The 10,192-nt window shown below is 44.9% G+C and overlaps 1 protein-coding gene across 1 annotated transcript in view; it reads right to left on the bottom strand.

The window, feature by feature from the left end:
- Positions 1-487: 487 nt before the first annotated feature.
- Positions 488-10,192, bottom strand: part of LOC141047069 (uncharacterized) — a 30,121-nt gene continuing 20,416 nt past the window's right edge. Inside the window, 1 exon segment of the mRNA XM_073542004.1 lies at positions 488-10,191. Within this exon segment, the coding sequence (XP_073398105.1) occupies positions 9,169-10,191 (1,023 nt within the window). The 3' untranslated portion in view covers positions 488-9,168.

The raw sequence follows: 10,192 nt of genomic DNA, 5'->3' as shown, positions 1-10,192 counted from the left end.
GGATTCCGCCCACATAGGAATACATTGTTCTGCTTACTTTCCGCATGTGGCTGTGCCCACCATGCGAAAAATAAGCAGAACATTTGCAGATGGTACCCAGGGGGAAGAGGAGAGGAGACTCTCCTCCAGGCTGTGGGTACCATATCCCTGTAAAAAATGGAATAAAAAATTTAAAAAATCGGGTTATATTCACCTTCCGGCTTCCCGCACAGCCTTCCCAGGCCTCAGCGATGCTCCCGTTCTCAGTAATGCCTTGTGAGACCTTTGCTGACATCGCGATACTGTAGCGGTCCCTATTCCTCGCGAGATCAGCGGTTTTTGTTTTCCATAGGATAACATGGTACTGTACACCGCATGGAAAACTGCTGCGGATCGGCCCACGAATCCACAACGTGTGCACATACCCTAAGAGATGATCTGATGCAGGAGTACAAGAGACAAACAAAAAACAATGGTCACTGAATGAGGAACAAATGTTGTAGTGCAATTTCTCTAACTGTTTTTTATTCACAATAGAGTTTAGACAAGTTTAAGTTATTTGAATTGTTGCTAAAATTCATCTAAATAAATGTTAAAAATTGGCATAACAAAATACTCTGCATCTTTATATTTGCAAAAATAATAATGTTTCAAAGTACTGAAACTTTTATGCATTTATTATATGTAGCAGTAAAAGGAAAACTCTTTCATATCAAAGAAACAAGAGACAATTAAACATTTTCATTGTTAGATTTGAAGTCAGGAGGTCTAAATCATTAAGAAATGGCTCATTTAATAACTGAACCTGACAAATATGTGAAACAATGTTCTATGATCTGAAAGGTCCAGGTCCTTGACCTAGTCAGGTAGAAGGTTCTTCTGCTGCTCACTCAGGATGTGCAGGTCCCGGAACCTTCCTCTTCTATTCTGCACCAATCAGTTAATGTAGATAAGTGTGGGGCTGGAGGAGAGAAGTTCTCTCGGTGATCAGGATGGACATTATCTTATTGTTCTCCTGTGTCACAGGAAGCCGGCTCCAGTCTATTAGACACTTATTAGCAAGATTTTTTTCTTGATAAAGGTGTGTCTTTCAAAGTAAAACATTTCTCACATTAGGAATATACATTAAAGAAGGCTTCTCCCCTGTGTGATTTCTCTGATGTCTATCAAAATATGCTTCCTGGTTAAAACATTTTGAACAGGGAAAAGACTTCTTCCCTATATGAATTTGCTGGTCTTATCAAAATGTAATTTCTGGTTAAAACTTTCCCAGATTATGAACAGGAAAAAGGCTTTTACCTTGTGTGAGTACTCTGATGATGAAAAAGAGATGATTTCTTCAAATAACATTTTCCACCTTCTGAACATGAAAATGGCTTCACCCCTATGTGAGTCCTCTGATGTGTAACAAGTGTTGATTTCTCTGTAAAACATTTCCCACATTTTAAACAGGAAAAAGCTTCTCCCCTGTGTGGGTTCTTTGATGTATAACAATATCTGATCTCTAGTTAAAACATTTTCCACATTCTGAACATGAAAGGCTTCTCCCCTGTGTGAGTTCTCTGGTGCATAACAACATTGGGGATTTATATACCCTATGGATGAGAGGAATTTGGAACATTCTTTGTGACTCCGACAAGTAAAGTTTAGGTGTCACATACAGCATTTTCACCCATTGCTCCACAAAGGACCCACATCATACTCCCATTTTGTCTTAACTATCAAATGTAGGGCCAGTAAAGGCCCCGTCACACTAAGCGATCTCGCTAGCGAGATCGCTGATTTTGTGACACATCAGCGATCTCGCCAGTGAGATCACTGTGTGTGACGGGGATCAGCGACCGGCCCCCCTGCCGGTTATCGCTGATCGTGCTCGAGCGGCCTGGGCAGTTTTTCAATCGCTGGTCTCCCGCTGCCCAACGCGCATCACTGCATGTGGCAGTGAGAGACCAGCGATCAGCGACGCTGGATGCTAATGTAAACGTCGGGTATTCAGGAGCCGCGCGACTCCTAGATACCTGATGTTTACCTTGGAAACCAGCGTGTACGCCAGGTTCCAAGGTAAACAGCGGGTATCCAGGAGTCGCGCGGCTCCTGGATACCCGCCGTTTACATTAGAAACCAGCGTCCAGCGTTGCTCGTCCTGACCGCTGGGGCTGTCTATGTGACAGCTCACCAGCGATCAGCCTAACGATGTCCCAGCGATCCCATCATGTCGGATCGTTGGTGGGATCGCTGGACATCGTTTAGTGTGACAGGGCCTTAACTGCCTATAAATAAGGGATATTAGACCTTTTGTGTCCACCACTTTAGGAATGGTATCTATTGTGAGATCTATAAATCGGTAAGTCGTTTATTCTAGATAGTGTACTATACACATGACGTATTTGCAGATACTGATCAACGACCCTATTTGGAAGGTTAAAAATCGGCCTTTATTTGTTCAAAGCTCTTGAATAATCCATCGCTCAAGATTTGTGATACCAAACATATACGCTTATCCTCCACTCACTACCCTTTTTTTGTTTTCTGTAGCTCTGGTAAGTTATAGTTGTGCCATATTATATGGAAAAAAGGGGGAAGGAAAAAAAGGATAGAAAGATTAAGAGCAAGGAGGAAGTATAGAAGTTAGATAGTAACGTCTACCTCTCTACCTCCAAGGCATATAGATTATGGATATATTGAACACAAAGAAACTGCGAAACAAGCAGACCCCAACTCAAATCCATAACTGGTGTTTTTTGTTTTTTTTTACAGGTGTTAGGCTAGTTTCACATTAGCGTTTTTTTGCGCAGCGCATCGTGCGCATAAAAAACGCAAAGAAAAACGCAAAACAAACACGCGTTTTTTTAACATCATGCGCACGCTGATGCGTCAAAAAAACGTAGCGTTGCTTGCGTTTTACATGCGTTTTTGCATGCGTTTGCGTTTTTTTATGCACATGCGTTTTTAGGTGTGACATTTTTTCCATTGTCTAGAGAACATTCTAGACTTGTTTCACTCAAAAACGCATGCGCAAAAAAACGCAACCGTGCGCAAGACCATGCTCACGCATGCGTTCCCATAGACTTCAATGTGTTGTTTTTGCGCATTCCGTGCGCAAGCGTGCGCATGCGTTTTTTTGCCGAGACAGGGCGCACCAAAAAATCCAACATGTTGCGTCTGGCGCGCCTGGCGCAAAAGACAAAAAAACGCATGCGCACGAAAACGCAACCGTGCGCAAGACCATGCGCACGTCATGTTAAACATAGGTGCGCAGTGCGCATGCGCACGGGTGCGCACGATGCGCAGCGCACAAAAGCGCAAATGTGAAACCAGCCTAAGTCTAACTTTCGGTCCTAGGGATCCTACTAAGGGGAACCATGGAATACACAGCAAGTAAACTAATACAGACAGATATCACAGTAATATAATGTGAGCTCAACTTATATGCAGTTCTAAGATCTTATATGAACTGAGACATCCTTTATAGTGTGAGAGAGGAACATAAAACTCTATTAAGATATATGTAATTATATTCTTAAAGAAACAACCAAACATCTGCAAAGTGTCTCTCTCATCAGTGGAGACAAGTTTCATTTCAGAAGCACATATGATTGGCAGGTTCCTTTCCCATCTGGAAAGTTCCTGATCCATTGAAAGCCTTCTGCAACATGCTGGAACTCTCTGTGGCAATGGTGGAGCAGGTGTCCAGTCAGATATATGGATTCTGGGAATGTCCAGGGCATCACAGAATGGTCTCATGCTGCTTGGATTTTTGAAAATATATGTGGCCCCCCTGAGGGTCCAGTCACCACAGAGGTATTGCACCTCAACCAGAGGTGTAGTATCCCACCTTTCAGGTAAGATGGAGACACCTGACCTGGCTATAAAAAAAAACACTGCATCCACCACACACCACAGCAGCAAGTGATGTGCTTCACCATCCCTGCTGGCTAGGAAAGGGTGTTAGAAGGTGGGTGGAGCTGGAAGGTTGGAGCGGGAGAATAGAAGGGAAGTTAGGATCAGTCTTCCCGTAGAGGAAGAAGGGAAAAGACGTACATAGGCAACCTTCCCGTAAGTGAAGGTGGGAAGAGATAGAATTGTACAGCAGACCCCTGCTCTGAGGGACTGCTGGTATGGACTGAAAGAAGCTCCCTGAATGGGAAAGGGATTTCCCAGAGGCACTGGTGGAGAGTGCTCCCCGTGGGGCTCGTTCCACGCTGACGGACGTCAGGTTGGGGAAATCCAGGTCGCAGAAGGGTCTCGACCCCTAGCCTAGTGGAGTGGACAACAGGACTCAGTTAGCAAGCCAACAGCTGTGGAAACTTTAAGGGGCCACAGCCAATTACCACAGTTATCTTCTCCAGAAAGGCAGCCAGAAAGGATCAAGGAAATGTTTTGGGTCATGTTATCCGGCAGGGTTCGCGGCAGCTGGCCTGGGACACTGACTGTGAGGTGCTGGAAAGGAAGGAAAGTGGAAAGCAGCACTGTGAGATGGCCAGGGAAGGCACATATTGGCAGGAAATTCTGGAAAGGTGTTCTATATCTTTCTGGAGGTTGGCTGGATCCCTCACCTGGAGGACGAGGCACCAAGCGGGAATCTGTACTGCAGACAGAACTGTGAGTAAAGCTTTGGAACTGCACCCAGCTGTGTCTTCTGCATTCTTCCTGCGTCACATTCTCAGCACTGCTACATCTCCTGCCTATCACTATATCATCACCGTCGTCCTCAATTTCTTCTACAACTGCAAATTTCTTCTACAACTGCACTGGGACTAAGCTCTGCCTGTGGAGAACTATTCCAACTCTGCTGCATCACACCATCATTCCCAGAGGATCTGCACTGCAGCGCTGGTCCCTTCTGATCAGATACCACAGGTGGCGTCACGAACACTGTATACAAAAACTCTTTATTTTCAATCCCCTGTAAATATACCCCTTTTATTGGACGCCCAGGGCCACGGACCGGGTCACCGCCGCAGTGACACTGTCCCTTTAAAAAGCGTCCTGATACAGAGTACCCCACGGCCCTGGCGGGCGCTCCAACTTGGTATCACGAACAGGATTTCGATGCTCGGTGTCACCGGATCCTGTGTGCCAGAAATTTGACTGTACTGAGAAATAACAAACCACAATGGGCAAACCACAACACATTTATTGGACTATGATTTTGACTGTAAAGATGGCTGCTATGGCAGTCACACGAGGTGTGCGGTGAGGCATGCCATCGTGGGCGGTACCCTAGAAAGAGCGTGAAGCAGCATGAACCTCTCCTGCCTGTAATTCTATGCAACTGCATCATGGCCGACAGCCAGAGGGGTCTGGATCTTGGCCTGGTATGGCAGCAAAGGAAAAAGACACCGCCACCAGGGGGTGGAGAGAGGCCCCACGGCGGGAAAGAGAGCATAGGAGAAGCCAGTACACCAGGAGGCCATGATGGAGAGCAGAAGGAGGCCTGTGAAGTGCGGTGGAGAAATGCAACCTTCTCCCGACTCTGTGGAATGAGGCTCCGGCCCCTCGGAGTATGTCAACCTGGAGCAGGAAATTGAGGAGCTGAACAGAAGTCTGCGTCAGTGGCAGGCTCTCCTTGCGCAGAAAGGACAGGCTGCCCAGGAGGAAACTGCCAGAACACTGGTACCAATGCCACCGGTACCCACTGCCAGTCCCAAGGTACCACCACCAATGATACCCACCACCAGTTCCCAGGTACCATCTTTGCCAGTACCTGCCGCACCAGTCTCTCCGTCACCGGAGCCTGTAAAAGATGACTGCGGCCCCGGAGGAATAGGTACGGTCAGCGCCCCTGGGATAAGGGATGCCCTGCTAGGCCCCATCGGGTTACCACCGACCACAGGTCGTCTTTGACATCGCCGGGGACCGGAAAGCTGCGCCCAGGGGAGGGATCCTGGAACCTGTCCCCTTACCGCAGTCAACTCCCGCAGCATGCAGCAGGCTGAAGATCCCCAGGTGGGAGGAAGAGGGAGCTGATGTCATGGGGTTCCCCATCACCACAGAAGAGTTCTGCCATAGGCAGATACTTGAATTTGAGCAGAAAGAGAGGAAGCGACAAATGCAGAAACTGGCCTTGGCGGAGCGTGATCTAAGGGGCAAGATCCAGGCCCAGGGTGAGCATTTGGGTAACTGTAATCCCATGGGTTGGGGCAGAGTCCTCTGCTTCGACCTCGACAGAGGATTCGGGTTCATCCAGGACTCCAGAAAAGCTCCCAACCTGTTTGTGAATAGGCGGGATGTCGAAGCTCATCTCATCCGGGGACATCCGGAGCACGATCTGTTCCATGACGAGTACGTCTCCTTTACCCGCCATCTTGGAGACATGCTTCATGTCCGCAGGATTCCCGCCGAGCTGATAGCTCCACAGGACCACCAGGGGGCAACAACTGAGGCTCCGTCAGTGTAATCCTAGCCATGGCAATACCACCAGTGCCACGTATAGCAGCAGTAACACCAGCTGCAGTAAGGCAGATGGTTCCTCAGGCTGCAATTGTATCTCAACCAGCAGCCATTCCATCATCATTGCCAACAAAAGGACAGGAGGAGACTTTACCGGATGAAGCTCCGCAAGCAGTATATACCAAGGCTTCTACAGCAATCATAATCCATCCAAGACGCAGTAGTCCTGAAGTTCTTCTCTGGAAGCAAGGGAACCAAACAGCTTCAATGTAACCAGGAGGTTGTATCATTCAGCCCCATTAAAATGAACAGAGACTAGGGCAAGTCCGTTGTAAATAGTTAGACCCAGGGGGGCTTTGGCAACATGTTATACCTGATTATGTTTTATAGTCATAAGGAGAAAAAGAAGTAGAGACAATGGGATCATGAACAGTGAGTGATCAAAACTTTCTTTGTATATAGTTTAGCACCTATTCAGGTGCTCCTTCTTGGTTTTACACGTGCCTTTTAAAATACAGAGACTTCATCGTTGCACAACTACAGACCTGAAGAAAAACCTGTTAGGTGTGGCCAAAGATGAGGTCTAAAGGGGAAACCAGTTATATCTTGCCACCCACTCAAAACCAATGTTGGAGGTTTTGAGCGGGTCCTCCATACAGCACAAGGACACTAGAAGATACCCCGGCTGGGATAGAATCTGCCACTTACCTCAAATAATGACTGCTTTTTCATTGTAACTAATAAAAATGTTATTATGATTGTAAATATTATACTATGTATAGGAAACAGTATATTGATAGTGTATAGGATTATTGTGAAAATCTAGTATAGCATTGGTAGAGTATCAGAACTAATAGGTATCAGTAGATTATTAAGTAGGGAACTGGCTTTTTGTAAAATATGGTGAATGTCTAATAGTAAATGAGAGAAGTATTGTTTCTGGGACAAGGTGTCCAGAGCAGGTGGCGAACCAATTAGCAACTGTTGTCACCCAAACAGTTTAGGGACAAGTGTTAGTATTGTATAGATAGATGCAAGACATAAGGAATAATGAAAGTATTTCAGCAGGGATAGTGTGCCCTGACTTGTTAACGAACTTCACAGTTGGTAATGGTTGCTGTCAGTAGCATGTTAGAATATAGAAGATAGGAATGGATAACTATCTAGGATGTAAGACAGTAGTAAGATATAGATAATGTAAGGTAATGTTATCATGTAACGTTGAAGTGAGAGAGTGTCTCTCATAAAGGGAAGTTGAGATTGAATATGTTTTACCTGATAACACGTGTTTAAATTGTTTGTATGTTCCCCTGTAACATCATGTACTCTGTTTCAGTCCGTGGATGTGCTGCGTTTAATGGGGGGGTTATGTGGCACCCTGAGGGTACAGTCGCCACAGAGGTACTGCACCTCAACCAGAGGTGTAGTATCCCACCTTTCAGGTAAGATGGAGACACCAGACCTGGCTCTTACACAACACTGCATCCACCACAGCAGCAGGTGATGTGCTTCACCATCCCTGCTGGCTAGGAAAGGGTGTTAGAAGGTGGGTGGAGCTGGAAGGTTGGAGTGGGAGAATAGAAGGGAAGTTAGGATCAGTCTTCCCTTAGGGGAAGGGGAAAGACGTGCATAGGCAACCTTCCCGTGGGGAAGGTGGGAAGAGATAGAATTGTACAGAAGACCCCTGCTCTGAGGGCCTGCTGGTATGGAGTGAAGGACTGAAAGAAGCTCCCTGAAGGGGAAAGGGATTTCCCAGAGGCACGGGTGGAGAGTGCTCATTCAGAAAGGATCTGTGAGCAATTGTATGAGTTTTACATTGAAAGCAATAAGACCCAACTCTCTTGTTTTCCTCATAATGGGCTCATTAACATTGAAAAAATGTGCGACAAATAATGTCTATTGGACTCTCAGAATTTGAGCCATGATTGTCTAGTGTATGGTGCATCCTATCGATCTCCAGCAGTCCTTATCAATAGGGTCACCAAGGATAGTATTGAATAAAGTGAGCAGTGTCTGCATAATCACTTGGGTATTGATGCTTTCAGGTATACCTCTTATCCAGATATTACTGTGATTTTCTTGGTCATCAACCATATTATACAGACTGTTTATTTGCTGGCTGTGAAGATCCAGTGTTAGTTTATGAGCATGTTGATGGTCCAAAACTTGTAAACATCATCCTGTAATCTCTGTACCTTGACAGTAAGCTGTGACAGGCTATAAGTGAGGGAACATATTTTCAATTTTGTATGTGGTCTCCAGCCTTTGTATATATTGCTCCATTTCTTGTTTAGTAGGCATAGATGCAATATGATATACAAATCAATTATGGTGTTCCACATATCAGAATCCCCTGTGGTTTGGGAGGGGGGAGGTAAATTTGCTGTGAAGCAAACATTGCTCAGTATGTGGGCATCGGTGAGAACACAAGAAGATTTGTGGAGCTGTTTTCTTGTGAGACCGACATTAAGAAAGGAGAAATTGCAAGACTTTCATAATGTAAGACAGCTCAAGCCTGTGAGTTCAGTGTTTTTTCCAAGCTGAGGCAGTAATGGCACCGGAGTGGGAAGATGTGCCCTTTGATAAGAAATGCGGGAATGTGAATCGCGACACCAATTAATCAGCACAGGCATGGAAGGAGTATGATTGTTTATATTTTAAAGAGACCGAACATGAGAAATGATAAGATACACTTTTCGGTTAAAACAACATTCTGAAGATGAAAAAGGCTTCTCCCCTGTGTGACTACTCTGAAGTTTATTAAGAGTTAAATTTCCAAATAAAACTTTTCCCGCATTAGGAACATGAAAAAAGCTTCTCCCCCGTGTGACTGCTCTGATGGCTAAAAAGATATGATTTCCTCTCAAAACATTTTCCACATTCTGAACATGAAAAAGGCTTCTCCCCTGTGTGAGTTCTCTGATATGTGTTAAGATTTGATTTATCTGTAAAACATCTGCCACATTCTGAACATAAAAAAGGCTTCTCCCCTGTGTGAGTTCTCTGATGTTTGATAAGACTTGATTTACCTGTAAAACATTTCCCACATTCTGAACAGGAAAAAGGCTTCTCCCCTGTGTGAGTTCTCTCATGTATGATAAGATGTGATTTATGGTTAAAACATTTCCCACAATCTGAACAGGAAAAAGGCTTCTCCCCTGTGTGAGCACTCTGATGTGTGATAAGATTTGATTTCCGTGTAAAATATTTCCCACATTCTGAACATGAAAAAGGCTTCTCCCCTGTGTGAGCACTCTGATGTGTGATAAGACTTGATTTAACTGTAAAACATTTTCCACATTCTGAACATGAAAAAGGCTTCTCCCCTGTGTGAGTCCTCTGATGTTTGTTAAGACTTGATTTACCTGTAAAACATTTCCCACATTCTGAACAGGGAAAAGGCTTCTCCCCTGTGTGAGTTCTCTCATGTATGATAAGATGTGATTTATGGTTAAAACATTTCCCACAATCTGAACAGGAAAAAGGCTTCTCCCCTGTGTGAGCACTCTGATGTGTGATAAGATTTGATTTCCGTGTAAAATATTTCCCACATTCTGAACATGAAAAAGGCTTCTCCCCTGTGTGAGTTCTCTGATGTGTGATAAGACTTGATTTAACTGTAAAACATTTTCCACATTCTGAACATGAAAAAGGCTTCTCCCCTGTGTGAGTCCTCTGATGTTTGTTAAGACTTGATTTACCTGTAAAACATTTCCCACATTCTGAACAGGGAAAAGGCTTCTCCCCTGTGTGAGTTCCCTGATGTGTGATAAGATTTGATTTCTGGATAAAACATTTCCCACATTCTGAACATGAAAAA

Source organism: Dendrobates tinctorius, unplaced genomic scaffold (genome assembly GCF_039654945.1).
Source record: "Dendrobates tinctorius isolate UK_male_01 unplaced genomic scaffold, ASM3965494v1 ptg000126l, whole genome shotgun sequence".
Classification (NCBI taxonomy): Eukaryota; Metazoa; Chordata; class Amphibia; order Anura; family Dendrobatidae; genus Dendrobates; species Dendrobates tinctorius.
This window is presented reverse-complemented; position numbering and strand designations above follow the sequence as displayed.